This window comes from Oncorhynchus nerka, linkage group LG10, assembly GCF_034236695.1.
Source record: "Oncorhynchus nerka isolate Pitt River linkage group LG10, Oner_Uvic_2.0, whole genome shotgun sequence".
NCBI lineage: Eukaryota > Metazoa > Chordata > Actinopteri > Salmoniformes > Salmonidae > Oncorhynchus > Oncorhynchus nerka.
Window position 1 is genome coordinate 77,468,624 of NC_088405.1, and position 21,565 is coordinate 77,490,188.

The 21,565-nt window shown below is 40.9% G+C and overlaps 1 protein-coding gene across 5 annotated transcripts in view; it reads right to left on the reverse strand.

Moving 5' to 3' along the window:
* LOC115136021 (opioid-binding protein/cell adhesion molecule-like) overlaps positions 1-21,565 on the reverse strand; it is a 442,403-nt gene that overhangs the window by 55,031 nt on the left and 365,807 nt on the right. For all 5 annotated transcript variants that reach the window (XM_029671351.2, XM_029671354.2, XM_029671352.2 and 2 more), the window contains one exon: positions 12,461-12,693. In XM_029671351.2, coding sequence (XP_029527211.1) covers positions 12,461-12,693 — 233 coding nt within the window. The remainder of the gene's footprint in view (positions 1-12,460; positions 12,694-21,565) is intronic.

Here is a 21,565-nt window from a genome sequence, read left to right on the forward strand (position 1 = left end):
CACTTGTCCACATGATTAAGCATGTATTTAATGTATTTAATTTAATGTATTGAATTTAGCATAAATGAAAAACTAATTTTCGACCAAATGAGCAGTTACTGCCTTTTTGCTTGGTAGGGCAGTATGGCGATGAGTAAATAATTCTCCTCTACCCTCTGTTCTATTGGCAAATGTACAATCACTGGAGAACAAACTGGATGAGCTCCCTTCGAGACTATCCTATCAACGGGACCTGAAGAACTGTAATATCCATGTTTCTCAAAACTGGACTGAACCAGAACGTGAATAATATTCTAGCTGTTTTTTCTATGTATAGGCAGGACAGAATGGTAGTGTTGGGTAAGCTCAAGGGGGGTAGTCTGTTAACAATCTCTATTATTAAGGAAGTCTCAAGGTTCTTCTCCTTGGTTTAGAATACCTCATGATAAGCTGTAGACTATTCTCTTTTTTTCATAGCTGTCTACCACAAACTGATGCTGGCACTAAGACCGCACCCAACGAGCTGTATAGGGCCATAGGCAAACAAGAAAATGCTCATCCAGAGGCAGCACTCCTAGTGTCCGGTGATTTTAATTCCAGAAAAAGTAAATCCATTTTACCAAATTTCTACCAGCATTTCACCTGTGCAACTAGAGATGAAAAAACTCTAAACCACCTTTACTCCACACACAGAGACGCATACAAAGCTCTGCCTGCCCTCCATTTGAGACACCAATCCGGACACTAAGAAATCCCGCTACAACCTCCAACGAACCATCAAACAGGCAAAGCGTCAACACAGGAATAAGATCGAAGCCTACTACACCGGCTCTAACGCTCGTTTGATGTGGCTGGGCTTGCCAACTATCACAGATTACAAAAGGTAAACCCAATTGCGAGATTCCCAGTGACGCGAGCCTACAAGATGAGCTAAATGTCATCTATGCTCGCGTCGAGACAAGCAACACTGAACCATGCATCAGAGCAACTGTTGTTCCAGATGACTGTGTGAGCACGCTCTCCGTGGCTGATGCAAGTAAGACCTTAAAACAGGTTAACATTCACAAGGCTACAATGTCAGATGGATTACCAAGGTGCGTACTCCGAGCTTGCGCTGACCAGCTGGCAAGTGTCTTTACTGACATTTTCAACCTCTCCTTTACCCAGTCTGAAATTCCTATATAAATCAGACCACCATAGTCCCTGTGCTCTGGATCCTGGACTTCCTGACAGGACGCCCCCAGGTCGTGTGGATAGGCAACAAATCCGACACATTAACCACCAACACGGGGGCCACTTAGGGGTGCGTACTTAGTCCCTTCCAGTACTCCCTGTTCACTCACGACTGTGTGGCCGTGCACGACTCCAACACTCTTATTAAGTTTGCCAACGACACAATGGTGGTAGGCCTGATCACAGACAATGATGAGACAGCCTATAGGGAGGAGGGAGGTCAGAGACCTGGCAGTGTGGTGTCCGGACAACTACCTCAACAAGACTGAGGTGATCGTGGACTACAGGAAATGAAGGACGAGCATGCCCCCATTCACGTCAACAGGGCTGTAGTGGAGCAGGTCAAGAGCATCAAGTTCCTCAGTGTCCACATCACTAAGGATTAGAGGTCGACCGATTATGATTTTTCAACGCCGATACCGATACCAATTATTGGAGGACCAAAAAAGCTGATGCCGATTAAAAATATATATATATTTGTAATAATGACAATTACAACAATACTGAATGAACACTTATTTTAACTTAATATAATACATCAATAAAATCAATTTAGCCACAAATAAATAATGAAACATGTTCAATTTGGTTTAAATAATGCAAAAACAAAGTGTTGGAGAAGAAAGTAAAAATGCAATATGTGCCATGTAAGAAAGCTAAAGTTGCTGAACGAGGCAGTTAACCCACCGTTCCTAGGCCGTCATTGAAAATAAGAATGTGTTCTTAACTGACTTGCCTAGTTAAATAAATATTAAATTAAAGGTGTAAAAAAAAGGCAAAATCCCAAAATACAGATTTCCGATTGTTTTGAAAACTTGAAATCGGCCCTAATTAATCGGCCATTCTGATTAATCGGTCGACCTCTACTAAGGATCTATCATGGTCCAAACACACCAACACAGTCATGAAGAGGACACAAGTACTCTTTCCCCTCAGGAATCAAAAAGTTCTACAGCTGCACCATTGAGAGCATCTTGGCTGGATGCAAGCTTGGTACGCCAACTGCATGATCGACTCAGTACTGGTACCCCGGATATATAGCCAATTTATCATTACTCATTGTGTATTTATTCCTTGTGTTATTATCTTTTTATTTTCTCTCTGCATTGATGGTAAGGGACCATAAGTGGGGGGGTCAACAACTGTGGGAAGAAAGACCAGACATCATGCCATGCAGTTCCGTAGCCTCCCTCGAGCCATTCTCGTCTTCCCTTGTAAATGCAGATGACAGTGGAGCTCGGCAGAAAACTCGGCAGAGTTCTGTGTGTGGGGATTACGACAAATTGGCTCCGTTTCTCCTTGACCTCTTCTCCTCAACACACACAACCAGCAACTACTTAAAGAATATAAATAGATACATTAAAGTTCCTCCAGTAAGTCTTGCTGTTCCAAACCACTTAGACCTGGGGCCTTTCAATCAGCACATATAGCGTCTGGCATAAACTCACTCCTACATTTCCCTGCCACCTCTGCACGCATCATCGTGGCAGTGTATGTTTACCTCCCACGTCAGCAAAACAGTCTTGAGAGCATGAATTAGCACATGAATAGGAAATACATTGAGGTACTTAACATGCTCTTGATTTCAAAATCAGCAACGCAAACATTCAAAAGCTTGTGACGTGTAAATATGTGTAATTCAAAATCAGCAACGCAAACATTTAAAAGCTTGTGACGTGTAAATATGTGTAATTCGAAATCAGCAACGCAAACATTCAAAAGCTTGTGACGTGTAAATATGTGTAATTCGAAATCAGCAACGCAAACATTCAAAAGCTTGTGACGTGTAAATATGTGTAATTCAAAATCAGCAACGCAAACATTCAAAAGCGTGTGACGTGTAAATATGTGTAATTGCTTTGCATCAGCAGTCGCCTGAATGCATCTCCGCCACAGCAACCCTAAAAACAGTTTGTAGGCATCAAAGATCCCCAAGTAGGGTTGAGAATCCAATCTCCCAAAATGGTGGTTCTTCAAAAATGGCATAAAAAACAACAAATATTTTATGTCTAGATCTGATTCCATTGCTCAGGTGATTTGGACTACTCTTTTGAAGTTGTGACGCATCAACAAAAAACCTACCGTGTGCCATATAATGTCATGAGGGACACAAACACCCCAAAACAGAACACATTGAATTGAGGATAGACAAGGCACAAGCCTGATCCCTTTTCCATTTTAGCATGTCTATCACTCCAGTGTTTAACTGCTATATTGTATGTTTTTTTTTTCCATGTGTAACTCTGTGTTGTTGTATGTGTCGAACTGCTTTGACTTATATTGGCCAGGTCGCAGTTGCAAAATGAGAACTTGTTCTCAACTAGCCTACCTAGTTAAATAAAGGTGAAATAAATCAAATTAAAAAATGTCTGGCTGTGGCCCCAAGTCAATCAGTTGCAGATAAAAAAAACCTTACTTGGGGGTTCAATAGGAATGTTTATGCACTATTCTAAAGACAGGTGCAATTTCATATGAACACCTTAGAAGGACAGCTTCTAACACCTCAACGTGTAAACATTCTGAGAGGATCCAGAGTATGGCTCCCCTTATCTGCAATTTATTACATTTGGGTCTGTGAGTGTGTGTACCTCTGAGCAAGGGAGCTAATTCCAGTTCAACCCCCCCTCTCTCCCTCTCAAAAACATGAGTGAATATACAAATGATTAAAAGACACGTTCCCTGGAACCACAAAATACACACAGATTGTTAATAACCTTTCTTCCAGATTATTAGATAATCCCTGTACCTACAGTGCCTTCAGAAAGTGTTCATACCCCTTGACTTATTCCACATTTTGTTGTGTTACAGCCTGAATACAAAATAGGTTTAAAAAAATGTTTAACCACACACACACACACACACAAAGCCAAAGTGAAAACATGTTTTTTTTTAATTAAAAATGAAGTACAGAAATACCTTCTTTACATAAGTATTCACACCCTAGAGTCATTTGGATTTGCCACAAACAACACACACAAAAGTGAATTGCTTTGCAACATTTTGTGCATTGTTACTTTAGTGCCTTGTTGCAAACAGGATGAATGTTTTGGAATATTTATTCAAGCTTCCTTCATTTCACTCTGTCAATCAGGTTAGTATTGTGGAGTAGCTATGATGAATGATGAAATCCCTGAGTGGTTTCCTTCCTCTCCGGCAACTGAGTTAGGAAGGATGCCTGTATCTTTGTAGTGAGTGAGTGTATTGATACCACTATCCAAAGTGTCATTAATGACTTCACAATGCTCAAAGGGAAATTCAAGGTCAGCTTTTTTATTTTGACCCATCTACCAATAGGTGCCCTTCTTTGCGAGGAATTGGAAAACCTCCCTGGTGTTTGTGGTTGAATCTGTTTGAAATTCACTGCCCGATTGAGGGACCTTACAGATAATTTTATGTGTGGGGTACAGAGATGAGACAGTCATTCAAAAATAATGTAATTGCAGAGTCTATGCAACTTATGTCACTTGTTAAGCAATTTTTTACTCCTGAACTTATTTAGGCTTGCCATAACAAAGGGGTTGAATACTGAGTGACTCAAGGAATGTCAGCTTTTCATTGTTTATTCATTTGTACAAAATTTGAAAAACATTCCACTTTGAAATTATGGGGTATTAATTATGGGTGTGTAGGCCAGTGACAAAACATCTCAATTGAATCAATTTTAAAAATTCAGGCTGTAACACACAAAACTGTGGAAAAAGTCAAAGGGTGCGAATACTGTGAAGGCACTTGTATCTACAGTATTTTCAATAATGCAGTTCGACGTAGGTTTCTCTTAAAAAAAAAAAAATACATTTCAGGACCCCATTAGGTATAAAAAAAGATGTGTCCTTTACTACTATAGCCAATAGAAATACATTAAATAAAACATTCATAAATGGCAAAAAATACATTAAAAAAATATGTATCATAAGGAATAAGGTTTTAAGTGTCTGTACTGTATGGAAATGTATGTCTTTTTTTATTTTTACTTTTTGATGGTACACAACTACTTGCTTACTTCCATTCGTTTGTATGGGTTACCTTAAGACCAGTCACCTGTTGGTGGCTTAGAGCAAAACCATCATGTTCGTGAGAGTCTCCCCTTTCCATAAAGTGGTCATAATAGTTTTGTAGGCCAAACTTTTCGGACTCTACAGATGTTTTCAATGTAAAACTGATTTTCGGGATGTTTCATGGTCTGAAACACCACTGTAGCTCGGCCAACTTCCACAGCAGAAGTGTAAGGCCGACAGGCAGATGCGGTGGATTGAGACAAAGCCCAAGCTTGAATTGGTAGATTTTGATGGGGATTTTTTTATTATGTAACTTAGATTGACGCACGAGTAGGTCAATTCTCTTTTAACCCTCATGTTGTATTAATTTCATGTTAATTAATTCTGTGTTCCCGGTCCAAAATGACCGCCCCCATTATAGCTGATTATAAATCCATAATAATGCATATATTATCACCTAATGTTGTGTTAGATCTTTTTATCAACTTAGGTTCTTGTGAACATTACAAGTTTTGAACTTCTATTTGCCATTCATGGTCTGTAGGCCTCATTGACCTGAGCTCATACAACTCGTTTTTGAGTAGAAAAAGCATAATGTATGGATTATTTTGACTATAACAAATAATCAGATGAAACATATTGTGCTATTTATCACAGACTACTTTGTGTCAAAGTTTAACAAAGACTCTCTCCTCCTCACCAGTGTCATGATCAAAGATATGATCAAGATCCTCACATACAGTACATTGTTTGGTCATTGTGCTGCCACAGAATGAACTGTGAGCAAGGCCTCAAAAAAGCTTTATATACCAGAGCAGTGAGAACATTTGTATATATTATTGAAACAATAATATATTGTTTGTGATAATGCCAACAGCTGTGGTTCCCGTGGGGGAAAGATTCTATTGGGGAAAGGTTCCCGTAGGGGTTTCCATGGAAGCCAAAAAGGGGATTGAGGTGTGTGTGTGTGTGTGTGCTCAAACACACATGCATGTGGGGGTCTGGTAGAGGAAGTGTGTATCATCTGATGAATGGGCATGTGCCTGAACTCAATTTTATACACTAATTGTAGTCTCACCCAAAAATTCTAATGACCGGTCATTTATGACCGGGAACACCACAGGCGTAAAAAAGTTAAATAAAACAAAAACATTTTGTGTGTTCAGATGCCCTGCGTGGACAATCAGATTAAATTAACTACACTTTTCAGAGAGAAAATCTTGTAAAATCGGTCCAATTCGACCGAAACACAGCATGAGGGTTAAGGGGTCACGCTGAAAACCTGGTAGAGCACCGCTCTTTTTAAAGGAACATTCAGCTAACTGATGGCCACCTGTGGTTAATCTTTAAGTAGCACCAGCCACAGAGCTGTATACTGATGCTTTGGTGTTGACTAGAGAAAGGGTTATTCTCCTGATTTGCCCGTTACACAACTTTTGCCTTTTTGCACAAAGATTCTGCCATCTAGCAGTTTTAAATGCAGAATTTAAGTAAATTTTGCCTCTTGTGCCAAACTGACAAGAAATACATGTATAGTAAAGACACTTCTATAGTCCATGCTTTATTCCATGGATATTGGCATCGTGTCAAATAGCCAGAGGCAAAAATAGTTATATTAGCTCTGAAAGGTATTTAGCGCTAGAGGCAAAAAAATTAGCGCTTGACAACGTCGGTGGTCTGGGGAGTTGTTGATTAGGACTGACAGCGTTAAATCGCCCTAAAAATGTTAATGATCTCATCATTATCTGATCAAGCCTGTATACTATCCACGGACCAACCCGTTGACGGTCGGTCAGTAAGTCGAGGATCACAAAACAAAGCCCAAATGCTTATTCGATATAATAGCCATGAAATACTCAACATAATTCTCATGAACTGCTAAAACAGACAATAACAAGGGTTGGCAGACAATAAGGTTGAATACATTTTTTTACATAAAGTGTACTTTTTGTGTACGTACAGTCGTGGCCAAAAGTTTTGAGAATGACACAAATACGAAATTCCACAAAGTTTGCTGCTTCAGTTTCCTTAGATATTTTTGTCAGATGTTACTATGGAATACTGAAGTATAATTACAAGCATTTCATAAGTGTCTAAGGCATTTATTGACAATAACATGAAGTTGATGCAAAGAGTCAATATTTGCAGTGCTGACCCTTCTTTTTCAAGACCTCTGCAATCCGCCCTGGCATGCTGTCAATTAACTTCTGGGCCACATCCTGACTGATGGAAGCCCATTCTTGCATAATTCATGCTTGGAGTTTGTCAGAATTTGTAGGTTTTTGTTTGTCCACCCGCCTCTTGAGGATTGACCACATGTTCTCAATGGGATTAAGGTCTGGGGAGTTTCCTGCCCATGGACCCAAAATATTGATGTTTTGTTCCCCGAGTCACTTAGTTATCACCTTTGCCTTATGGCAAGGTGCTTCATCATGCTGGAAAAGGCATTGTTCGTCACCAAACTGTTCCTGGATGGTTGGGAGAAGTTGCTCTCGGAGGATGTGTTGGAACCATTCTTTATTCATGGCTGTGTTCTTAGGCAAAATTGTGAGTGAGCCCACTCCCATGGCTGAGAAGCAACCCCACACATGAATGGTCTCAGGATGCTTTACTGTTGGCATGACACAGGACTGATGGTAGCGCTCTCCTTGTCTTCTCCGGACAAGCTTTTTTACGGATGACCCAAACAATCGGAAAGGGGATTCATCAGAGAAAATGACTTTACCCCAGTCCTCAACAGTCCAATCCCTGTACCTTTTGCAGAATATCAGGTATGTCCCTGATGTTTTTCCTGGAGAGAAGTGGCTTCTTTGCTGCCCTTCTTGACACCAGGACATCCTCCAAAAGTCTTCGCTACACTGGCTGGACTCTTCGCCTCACAGATGCACTCACACCTGCCTGCTGCCATTCCTGAGCAAGCTCTGTACTGGTGGTGCCCCGATCCCGCAGCTGAATCAACTTTAGGAGATGGTCCTGGCACTTGCTGGACTTTCTTGGGCGCCCTGAAGCCTTCTTCACAGCAATTGAACCGCTCTCCTTGAAGTTCTTGATGATCCGATAAATGGTGGATTTCGGTGCAATCTTACTGGCAGCAATATCCTTGCCTGTGAAGCCCTTTTTGTGCAAAGCAATGATGACGGCAGCAAACTGAAACTTAATATTTGTGTCATTCTCAAAACCTTTGGCCACGACTGTACGCATTACGGTAAATATGTGTTGTTTGTAGCTGTGGGCTTCAAAGCGCACATACAGTAGGCAGGGCAAACCTGTTTTGGTGATTTCTGGTATATCAAAACAAATAAATCACAGCACATTTTTAACTCATTCAGCAGTGTTTACCTTTTCACCAAAACAGAAAGAGAAATGCAACACTTATTTGTCAATCCTATCAATTATCACGTTGATATGAATTGCGCGAAAGGGGGGAAATGAGGTTGCACATCCTGTTAAAACTAAACACAGCACAAAAAACACAATCTGGGAATAATGTGTACATCACTGGTTAGAGGACATTTTGAAGTGTTGCATTTTGATTGAAGTGGCTCGTCAATGCGGTAAGTGTAACTTAACACTTTTACTAATCACTTCCATGGATAGCACACTGAAATCAATAGAACAGGGAGCAAACGTTTGGGGTGTAGCGCTGTTTAAACTAACACTATGCAAAGGCCACACGGAAACATGAAATAACCATCCAACCATGTATAGGTTATTTGTAGAAGGCTCCTATCTATATTTTGGAATGGCGGCTGTTGATTTCGGGAGGCTGACATCACGGAAAAGAGAATAAATTATTTTTTACACAATAGGATATCATCAGTGACAAAGGTTGGCTGTTATTTTAAGTGATAGTTTGACTTTCAAATCCATATTACATTTACATTTACATTTAAGTCATTTAGCAGACGCTCTTATCCAGAGCGACTTACAAATTGGTGCTTTCACCTTATTGGTATGTGGCCAGCAACTGCTTTATATAGAGACCGCCCTGAAATATCTGTTCAATTTGAGAAAGAAAATGATAGCTGTGTCAAAATCAACAGTACAAAAGCAAAAGATATTGATCAGTTTTATGTAACTGATCTTTTGTCATTGAGTTGACCATAAACTTTTTTACTAACATCACCAATCTGAGGTAAAAAGGATGCAATTCCGCCCAATCCGATGTGGTCAAAATGTCAGCTTGTGTAATGTAATAACACAGTGTCCACATCTTGGAAAGTAGCATCATATAAGTAAATATGGCATAATAATTCAATATCTTAATTTAGGATGATAGTAAATTAAGCAAACTCAATAATCACATATTTCTCCCTACTTTAACCATTTAGAGATTTCAAAAACATTCCTAAGAACCCTAGACTAGAGCATCCATAGGATCAGTGCAGCAGGCTGAACATTTGGCATCCCTACAGGACGTACAGTATATACAATTTTTTTTATATTACCTGCTGCAAGCTGGAGTAGAGGCTTCAATCAGGTGGTAAATAATTTCATTAATTCTGTCTGTCCTGTTAAGAGGGAATATGCACTAAAAATGTCATTGCCACCATGGCATGCAAGTGCAGCAGTGCCAGTGACCTGTGCCATTGTGTTTCTGTGACCTTTCTGTTCAAGTGTACCAGTGCTCTCTCAATCAAGCCACTATTCTGCCTGCCCGGTTACTATGGCAACAGTACAGATATTTCCACAGCTTTAGCCAGAACGATTTACTGTGGCTAAAAGCAAAGAAATGGAAGGTAGAGAAATGGATGATGGAGACTGGGGGAAATAGAGAGAAGGGGAAGTGGTGGAGGGAGGAAGTGACTGCAGTAAGTAGGTGGTGTGTGCAGTGCACTTCTAGAGGAAGCAGGGGGGGGCAAACTCCCATAAAAAGGTTGTTGAGTAATGAGGACGTCGCTACCGCTGAGAACCCCGCCATTACTTCCCTCCCACAACGTGACTTTTCCTCGCCGTTCCTCTTTGATCTGCCTTTTAATTAGAGTTGACTATTTACAAATGTAAATACACACGCAGTTGCCTGATAGGAGCACAATCAATTAAAGCACACAGCGATCAGAAAACAACAATGATGACAGATGATCCATGAGGTTTGAGAAAACAAACTATTCATGTTGAATAACCACATAACAAGACCAAGACTATGATGACTATGGCAATGTCCCAAATGACACCCTATTCCCTATATAGTGCACTACTTTTGACCTGGGTTCTGGTCAAAAGTAGTGCACTATAAGGAATATTGTGTCATTTGGGATGAAGAAAATGACAACTATATCTCTCTGATCAATTACTCCTAAAGTGAGCGAAGTAAGTCTGTTCTGTTTAACAAGCACATCCTAATCCCCACACAGTAGCAAGCATCCCTCTCTGAAGTAGACATCTAACAGTTTTATCAACTTATGAAGATATGTTTTGTTAATAACACAGGGGGTTAGCCAAATAGCCAACTACTCCTACTGTCTGAGTCATGGGCTGGCAGTTTCACTCTGTTGGCAGTTGTCATCACACTCTAAAGTAATTCAAAGCACATTTCTGAATAAACTATTTTCACTGTGCATTTTGTTCAAATGGAAGGGTCCAAGTGTAATCTAGTGTAACTAATGATGTACATGTGCAGTAAAGAAAGGACCTTTTTCATTTAGACAGTGAGGACGAACCCGATAGGCTAGTAATTAATTTTGCCAAAAATTAAAAGGGGGAGAAACTAAACAGAGTGAACAATTCTTTGATCTTTGGAGAGGTGCTGTGCAGATTTCCAGAGGCATTTGAGTGAGAGCTAGGACACTAAACATCTGAGTTGCCAGACTCAAATTATTCGGATTGAAAGGAATTTGTTTGTCTGTTTGTTCCGTCATATGCAATGCGTATTGTTCTCTTTAAAAAACATAGCGTAGTTAACAATGCTGAAGACAAAGAGCCTGACAGAAGAAAGCTATGAAATAAACTACAGAACAAACATACAACTAACATACAAACACTAGGAAAGATGTCTTCACAATATTACTCCATATATCCAATAACCTTGCAGGAAATATGGTGGAACTGCAGAGACACCACTGGAGCTTTCAGAATTCATGATTACCTCTATCGAAATACCCTAGCCCCAGAGAACACCTAGCCCATACCCCCATAGGCACCTGTGTAGATTTGAGAAGGCTAGTTAGGTGTAAGCAACATTGCACCAAAGAACATCCAATATAACAGTCTTCAAACTCCCCCTCTACACCACAACCGAACCCTCAGAATAACCTTCATTTGCACCTACACCGGTATTCTACATCATACAATTTTCCCCCTTTATGGCACACAGCAGTATTTAAATCTAATTGCCATCAAAGGAGCTGGGAAGAAAAATACATTTCAAGCTTCTAGAGAACATACAGACTGGCCTTGCATCTCAGCCTGCTCTGTTCTCCTCTGTTCCGCCTTAATGCTCTGGTGCTTAGCAATGACACCTTCATCAATCAAATTGCCCCAGGATCTGCTGATTAGGAAAAATACAGTATCGCCAAGGTGCAATGCCGTTGATGGGGCTCAAATCAGACCATTATCCACTTCATTAGAACATACGGCCGGAGAATCCTCATTATGAAGTTCACAGCAAAGTTCTGGGTCGTATTCATTAGGCACCAAATGGAAAAAAACAGACTGAAATGGAGAGGGACTGCCTGGCCTTGTCCAATAAAAAATGCTCACTTTGGGATTTAAATATTTCAAAATGTGTGCCCTAATGAATACAATCCTGGAATTGAGTTTTTGTGCATGCACATGGGAGTATTCAAGGTAAAGAAGTCTCAGAGATAGTACTTCATATGAATAATTGATTAGACTGAGCATGAACACCACATGATGGATGCTTTCCATACTGCAAGTTGCACAAGTTAGGGAGAATCTACTGTAAGTTGTAAAGACCACCAACTAATGGAAACACAGACAATAACGGATGACTTAGTGAAGTGCATTCCCAGACTTGTGTTGTTTTACCTAGTCCTTTTATTTATATAGATTTATTTTTACAGCCTTTCCACAGTGAGAGAGAAAGTAGACTCATTTGTCTTTCTATGGAGTAATAACAGGTTCTCATTCAGAGGGGTATGAAGGCCACCAAATACACCAGAGAGGGAGATGTCCACACACAGAAAGAGGGATAGAGATAGGAGAGAGAGACACACACAAACACACACATCAGACAAAAGCTATTTTGACAACACCCGCCAAGACAGTTTCTAGATTCTAAGGCTTCGGCTTACCTTGGATGAGGATGTGCACTGACGTCGTCCTCGGTCTCCTGCTCGTCTGCACCGCACAGATGTATGGGCCCTCGTCGGTCATGTCCACGTCCTCAATCTTTATGGTGAACTCCTCCTGATTGAGTGTAACAAGACTCACCCTGGGATCCACCGACCACTTGTCCTCGCCGGCATAAAGTATACTCGACCGGTTGAGCCAGGCCGTGTGTGTGACGATGTCCCCCTGTGGGCACCTGGAGGACAAGAAAGAAAAAAACATTGCCAAATCAAACACAGCAGGTGAGAGACCACACCAGGCCCCATTTGCGATTTCACAGCCTTCCCTTAATGGCATACAGTGCCATGAAAAAGTATTTGCCTCCTTTCTGATTTTCTCTATTTTTGCATATTTTTGATACTGAATGTTATCAGATCTTCAAACAAAACCTAATATTAGATAACAGGAACCTGTATTTACAAATAACGAAACAAATGTATACTTTTTTACAATTGGCCCAGCATCGTCCGGGTTTGGCCGGGGTAGGCTGTCATTGTAAATAAGAATTTGTTTTTAACTGACTTGTCTAGTTAATTAAATAAAAAAGACAATTTATTTATTTAATTAACAAAGTTATGCAACAACTAATTCCCCAGTGTTTAAAAGTATTGCCCCCTTACATTCAATAACTTTGTGCCACATTTAGCTGCAATGACTGGAACCAAATGCTTCCTGTAGTTGTTGATCGGTCTCTCACATCGCTGTGGAGGAATTTTGGCCCAGCCTTGCATGCAGAACTGTTTTAACTCAGTGATATCTGCTTGTTTCAAGTCCTGCCACAACATCTCAAAAAGGATTAGGTCTGGACTTTGAGTAGGCCATTCCTAAACTTCTAATTTGTTGCTTTTAACCATTTTCATGTCTACTTGATTGCATGTTTTGGATCATTGTCTTGCTGCATGACCTAGCTTCAGCTCACAGACGGATGGCCTGACATTGTATTGTAGAGTTCTCTGAGCCAGAGCAGAATTCATGGTTCCTTATATAAAGACAAGTCGTCCAGGTCCTGAGGGAGCAAAGCATCCCCAAACCATCACTCTACCACCGTGCTTGTCCGCTGGTATGAGGTTATTAATGTGTTTTTTTTGTGTGCGTTTTCAACAGAAGTAATAGGACCCATCTAATCCAACAAGTTGTCTCAAGTTTGACAAATAGCACCTGAAAGCACCTGGATGATCATCAAGAAGAATGTTCTATGGACAGAGGAGTCAAAATTATTACTTTTTGGACAGTATGGGTAGGCCGTCATTTTAAATACGAATTTGTTCTTAACCGACTTGCCTAGTTAAATAAAGGTTAAATTAAACAAAACAAAATATTGGTCCCATTCAAAGCAACATGCCCATCTATGGCCAAGGCTTTCGACTCTGTCAATCACCACATTCTTATCGGTAAGACTCAACAGCCTTTGTTTCTCAAATGAGTGCCTCGCCTGGTTCTCCAACTACTTCTCTGATAGAGTTCAGTGTGTCAAATCAGAGGGCATGTTGTCCAGACCTCTGGCAGTCTATGGGGGTGCCACAGGGTTCAATTCTCGGGCCGACTCTCTTCTCTGTATACATCAATGATGTCGATCTTGCTGCTGGTGGTTCTCTGATCCACCTCTACGCAGACAACACCATTCTGTACACCTCTGGCCCTTCTTTGGACTGTGTTAACTAACCTCCAGACGAGCTGCAATGCCATACAACTCTCCTTCCGTGGCCGCCAACTGCTCTTAAATGCAAGTAAAACTAAATAGATGCTCTTCAACCGATCGCTGCCCGCACCTGCCCACGCGTCCAGCATCACTACTCTGGACGGTTCCGACTTAGAATATGTGAACTAGAGGTCGACCGATTATGATTTTTCAACACCGATACCGATTATTGGATGCCAAAAAAAAAGCCGATGCCGATTAAATCGGCCGATTTTTAAAATGTATTTGTAATAATGACAATTACAACAATACTGAATGAACACTTATTTTATCTTAATATAATACATCAATCAAATCAATTTAGCCTCAAATAAATAATGAAACGTTCAATTTGGTTTAACCTCTTCAGTCGACCCTCTACTTTTTTAAACATTTTGTTAAAAATCGCGCAACATTTCAGCGCCCTGCTACTCATGCCAGGAATATAGTACGTTCATATGGTTAGAATGTGTGTATAGGAAACCCTCGGACGTTTTTAAAACTGGTTAAATCACGACTGTGGCTATTACATAACGTGCGTTACATCGGAAAGCGCAGGAAAACCTGATCACAGAAAATGGAAATAAATATCCTTGCGCCACGACCGCAATTGTTAACAGTGAGCCGAATTAGATAAGACCGAGCATTCAACTCCCACAGCATCCCCATGTTGTCGAGTATCTTGTGAATTTAATCCTCTTTGATTCTTGGTTGAACCGAAAGAGGGGCACGACGTACCTCCGGTCTCCGCCCAGATCATTCCGGAAGAGCTCTCTCCTGAAATTTTTTCCAAGACGACAGCTAATGATATGTACATCGCCTACGGATGATTTTTATCGCTTATTAACGTTTACTAATACCTAAAGTAGCATTACAAACGTATTTCGAAGTGTTTTGTGAAAGTTTATCGTCTACTTTTTGAATTTAAAAAAATGACGTTACGTTGTGAAATCGCTGTTTTTTTCGTTTATCACACAGTCTACATATAACGATATCTTGGCTTTATATGGCCCGATTTAATCGAAATAAAGACCCAATAGTGTTTATGGGACATCTAGGAGTGCCAACAAAGAAGATGGTGAAAGGTAATGACTGTTTTCTATTTTATTGTGCGGTTTGTGTAACGCCGAAATGCTAATTATTTTGTTTACGTCCCCTGCTGTGCTTTTCTGTTGTAGTGTATTGGTGCATGCTATCAGATAATAGCTTCTCATGCTGTCGCCGAAAAGCATTTTAAAAATCTGACTTGTTGCCTGGATTCACAACGAGTGTAGCTTTAATTTGATACCCTGCATGTGTATTTTAATGAACTTTTGAGTTTTAACTAATACTATTAGCATTTAGAGTAGCGCATTTGCATTTCCAGAGCTCTAGTTGGGACGCAAGCGTCCCAGGTAGAGGTAAGAGGTTAAATAATGCAAAAACAAAGTGTTGGAGAAGAAAGTAAAAGTGCAATATGTGCCATGTAAGAAAGCTAACGTTTAAGTTCCTTGCTCAGAACATGAGAACATATGAAAGCTGGTGGTTCCTTTTAACATGAGTCGTCAATATTCCCAAGTAAGAAGTTTTAGGTTGTAGTTATTATAGGACTATTTCTCTCTATACCATTTGTATTTCATATACCTTTGACTATTGGATGTTCTTATAAGCACTTTAGTATTGCCAGTGTAACAGTATAGCTCCTACCTGGGCTCGAACCAGGAACACATCGACAACAGCCACCCTCAAAGCAGCGTTACCCATGCAGGGCAAGGGGAACAACTACTCCAAGTCTCAGAGCGAGTGACGTTTGAAATGCTATTAGCGCGCACCCCGCTAACTAGCTAGCCATTTCACATCACATCATTACACCAGCTTAATCTCGGGAGTTGATAGGCTTGAATTCATAAGCAGCAGAGCTGCTGGTAAAACGCACAAAAGTGCTGTTTGAATGAATGCTTATGAGCCTGCTGGTGCCTACCATTGCTCAGTCAGACTGCTCTATCAAATCATAGACTTAATTATAACATAATAACACACAGAAATACGAGCCTTAGGTCATTAATATGGTCAAATCCAGAAACTATCATCTCAAAAACAAAACATGTATTATTTCAGTGAAATACGGAACCGTTCCATATTTTATCTAACGGGTGGCATCCATCAGTCTTAATATTCCTGTTACATTGCACAACCTTCAATGTTATGTCATAATTACGTAAAATTCTGGCAAATTAGTTCGCAATGAGCCAGGCGGCCCAAACTGTTGCATATACCCTGACTCTGCGTGCAATGAACGTAAGAGAAGTGACACAATTTCACCTGGTTAATATTGCCTGCTAACCTGGATTTCTTTTAGCTAAATATGCAGGTTTAAAAATATATACTTCTGTGTATTGATTTTAAGAAAGTCATTGATGTTTATGGTTAGGTACACGTTGGAGCAACGACAGTCCTTTTTTGCGAATGTGCACTGCATCAATTATATGCAACGCAGGACACGCTAGATAAACTAGTAATATCAACCACGTGGAGTTATAACTAGTGATTATGATTGATTAAGTTTAATGCTAGCTAGCAACTTACCTTGGCTTCTTACTGCATTCGTGTAACAGGCGGGCTCCTCGTGAGGCAGGTGGTTAGAGCGTTGGACTAGTAAACCTTAAGGTTGCAAGATTGAATCCCTGAGCTGATAAGGTAAAAATCTGTCGTTCTGCCCCTGAACAAGGCAGTTAACCCACCGTTCCTAGGCCGTCATTGAAAATAAGAATGTGTTCTTAACTGACTTGCCTAGTTAAATAAAGGTGTAAAAAATAAATAATATAACTTCTTTTTTTTTTATCGGCAAAATCGCCTTCCAAAATTACCGATTGTTATGAAAACTTGAAATGGTCCCTAATTAATCGGCCATTCCGATTAATCGGTCGACCTCTAATGTGAACAACTACAAATACCTAGGTGTCTGGTTAGACTGTAAACTCTCCTTCCAGACTCACATTGAGCATCTCCAATCCAAAATTAAATCTCGAATCGGCTTCCTATTTCACAACAAAGCATCCTTCACTCATGCTGCCAAACATACCCTGGTAAAACTGACCATCCTACCGATCATCGACTTCGGTGATGTCATTTACAAAATAGCCTCAAACACTCTACTCAACAGATTGGATGCAGTCTGTGGTAGCAGAATCAGAATTAGTTAGGTAACATTGATAAATAAGATGTTTTATTTACATAATAATGCTTATGTGAGATATTTGTCATTAGGATGTCTTCTATTTGGATGATACTGTTGGCAGTTTGCAGTTATCCCTTCTATGCTAGGGCTTAGTTACTTGGGCCCCAGAGAGGGGAGAGGTCAGGCTTGTCTTCTTATGGGAATGTGTCTAACTGTTACATGTCCCCTCTGAGGTTGCCCTTATCTTGATTTAGTATATGACCTAAGAGGCTCACTGTCTTGGTGATCTTGTCCAGGAGGGGTTGTATTTGATATGGGAGTATCTAGAATTGACAATTGATATATGCCATTTGATGAGGTAATGTTTTGGTACTATGTTGTAAAAAGAACGAGAAGTAGAACCTCGTCTAAGAGAGCAAACTGAACAATAATTTATAGCTAATGCTGTCTGGCTATGGGATAGTCCTCTCTCAAGTAAAGTTTCTTTGTGTAATGTTCCTAAGATCTGTTATTTGTCATGTGAGTTTAGATGGGTGTGTCTTGGCTATAAATGATACTAAGAATTGTTTTGTAAGCACTCTCAGAGAATTAATTTACAGTCACTGAATTGATCTGAGAGTCAAACAGGGCTATGGTGAAGCTCATATATAATTAAATATGGACTTTATGATAACTCTGACTTGTGTGTGGTTTGCTCTCATGATTTGGTAATGCAGGAAATTTCCACGACAAGTCTATCACAGTGCCATTCGTTTTGTCACCAAATCCCCATATACTACACACCATTGCGACCTGTATGCTCTCGTTGACTGGCCCTCGCTTCAAACTCGTCGCCAAACCCACTGGCTCCAGGTCATCTACAAGTCTCTGCTAGGTAAAGCCCAGCCTTATCTCAGCTCACTGGTCACCATAGCAGCACCCACCCATAGCACGCGCTCCAGCAGGTTTATCTCACTGGTCACCCCCAAAGCCAATTCTTCCTTTGGCGGCCTTACCTTCCAGTTCTCTGCTGCCAATGACTTTATTTATCTTTCTCCTTTGCACCCCAGTATCTCTACTTGCACATCTACCATTCCAGTGTTTAATTGCTATATTGTAATTACTTCGCCACCATGGCCTATTCATTGCCTTACCTCCCTTATCCTACCTCGTTTGCACACACTGTACATATACTTTTTCTACTGTATTATTGACTGTATGTTTGTTTATTCCATGTGTAACTCTGTGTTGTTGTATGTGTCGAACTGCTTTGCTTTATCTTGGCCAGGTAAATGAGAACTTCTCAACTAGCCTACCTGGTTAAATAAATGTTAAATACATGAAATACAAGTCCAAAATGCAGCAATTTCAAGGATTTCACTGAGTTACAGTTCATACAGTATAAGGAAATCAGTCAATTTAAATAAATTCATCAGGCCCTAATCTATTTCACATGACTGGGAATAATATTGGCCACAGATACCTTTAAAAAAAGGTATGGGGGTGGATTAGAAAACCAGTCAGTATCTGGTGTGACCACCATTTGCCTCATGCAGCGCGACACATCTCCTTCGCATAGAGTTGATCAGGCTGTTGATCGTGTGTCCCATTCCTCTTCAATGGCTGTGCGAAATTGCTGGATATTGTCAGGAACTGGAACACACTGTCGTACATGTCAATCCAGAGCAACCTAAACATGCTCAATGGGGACATGTCTGGTGGGTATGCAGGCCATGGAAGAACTGGGACATTTTCAGCTTCCAGGAACAGATCCTTGTGACATGGGACTGTGCATTATTATGCTGAAACATGAGGTGATGGCGGCGGATAAATGTCACGACAGTGGGCCTCATGATTTCATCACGGTATATCTGTCCATTCAAATTGCCATCAATAAAAAGCAATTGTGTTTGTTGTCCGTAGCTTATGCCTGCCCATACCATAACCCCACAGCCACCATAGGGCACTGTGCTCACAACGTTGACATCAGCAAACCGCTCGCCTACACCATGCCACACACGTGGTCTGCTGTTGTGAGGCCGGTTGGACGTACTGCCAAATTCTCTCAAACGGTTCTGGGGGAGGACTATGGAAAAGAAATTAACATTAAATTCTCTTCCATCACTTGTATCACTTGTACTACCACTTTTGCTACCATGTGGGTTTAGCTTGCTTGAGCTTGCTAACTGCGGCGTGTAAATTCACCTGTTTCCATACATGTTTAATTTTAAAACATGTATTTTACAAAGGAGCTGTTTCATCTAACTGCTTAACTATTTAAATCGGTACATGGAATTGTATTTGTTGTTTTTTTACAACTGTTTTTCTAATATCGTTACAGTAAAATGCCACGGGCACTATCTGATGTGTGGAGACAGTTCACTGCAGCTAATGTAGAAGGTAAATCTGCGTACATTTGCAAATACTGTGCTAAATCATATGTGAAGAATGCAACAAAGATGCAGAATCATCTGAGGGAACTTTATGCTGAGGGAACTTTATTCACTTAAAATCTAATGAAATTTGATTTGAAGTGCATAAAGTTCCCTCAGCGCTCACAACAAGCAACCTCTGACAAAAAGTCCCTCTACTTATATTTGAGGTTCAAATTATGAATCAGATATCTTATCGATAGCAACAGCTCATGGTCCTCCTGGAATCAAAAGGTTTTTTTACCCAATGGAGGAACGCAGTCAGAGAAATGCTGATGAATGTCTTGCTCGAGCTGTGTATGCTGGTTCACCTCTGATGCTCACAGACAATGTGTATTGGAAGAGATTTCTGAATGTTCTTCGCCCAGCATACACCCCTCCAACCAAACATGCTTTATCTACTCTTTTGCTGGATGCAGAGTTCAACAGAGTTCAGGTGAAGGTTAAGCAAATCATAGAGAAAGCAGACTGTAATGCAATCATCTCTGATGGGTTTTTGAATGTTCGTGGGCAAGGAATAATTAACTACATCATCTCCACCCCTCAACCAGTATTCTACAAGAGCACAGACAAGGGACAACAGACACACCGGCCTCCACATTGCAGATGAGCTGAAGGCAGTCATCAATGATCTTGGACCACAGAAGGTATTTGCACTGGTGACAGACAATGCTGCAAACACGAAGGCTGCTTGGTCTAAAGTGGAGGAGTCCTACACTCACATCACACCCATTGGCTGTGCTGCTCATGCATTGAATCTGCTCCTCAAGGACATCATGGCACTGAAAACAATGGATACACTCTACAAGAGAGCCAAGGGAATGGTTAGGTATGTGAAGGGTCAAGTTATAGCAGCAATCTACCTCACCAAGCAAAGTGAGAAGAGTATGAGCACCACATTGAAGCTGCCCAGCAACACCCATTAGGGGGGGGGGGGTTGTCATCATGCCATTTCTTCCTGGATGGGAAGAAATGGCCATATCAGTCTGCCAATATGGATGTACTTTGGGAGAGAGTGGTAAGCAGTCTGAAACTCCTAAAACCTATAGCAGTAGCCATTGCACAGATTGAGGGAGACAATGCCATCCTGTCTGATGCTCAGACTCTGCTTGCAGATGTAAGAGAAAAAATCCATACTGCCCTTCCCACTTCATTGTTGCTCCAAGCAGAGAAAACTGCAGTTCTGAAATACATCAAAAAGCATGAAGACTTCTGCCTGAAGCCCATACACGCTGCGGCGTACATGTTGGACCCCAAGTATGATGGCAAGAGCATCCTGTCTGGTGCAGAGATAAAAAAGGCCTATGGTGTCATCCCTACCGTGTCTCACCACCTTGGCCTGGATGAGGACAAGGTTCTTGGCAGTCTGGCGAAGCACACTTACAACCAAGGGCTTTGGGATGGAGATGCAATATGGCAGTCATGCAAAAATATCTCATCAGCCACCTGGTGGAAGGGACTTTGTGGATCTGAGGCTCTTTCCCCTGTTGCCTCCATCATCCTCCAAATCCCACCAACATCAGCCGCCTCAGAGCGCAACTGGTCCTTGTTTGGGAACACACACACCAAAGCACACAACTGGCTGACCAATACAAGGGTTGAAAAATTGGTGGCCATCCGGGCAAATTTGAGGCTTTTTAAGCCTGACAACGAGCCATCCTCAACAAGGTTGGAAAGTGACTGTGAATACGAGGCCTCAGAGTCTGATGTTCAAGAGGTGGACATTGAGGAGGTCCAGGGAGAAGACATGGAAGCCTGAGAGGAAGACAATCAAAACTTTAGTTTCTAGACTATCATTTTACTGAGTTATGTTGAAAATGTT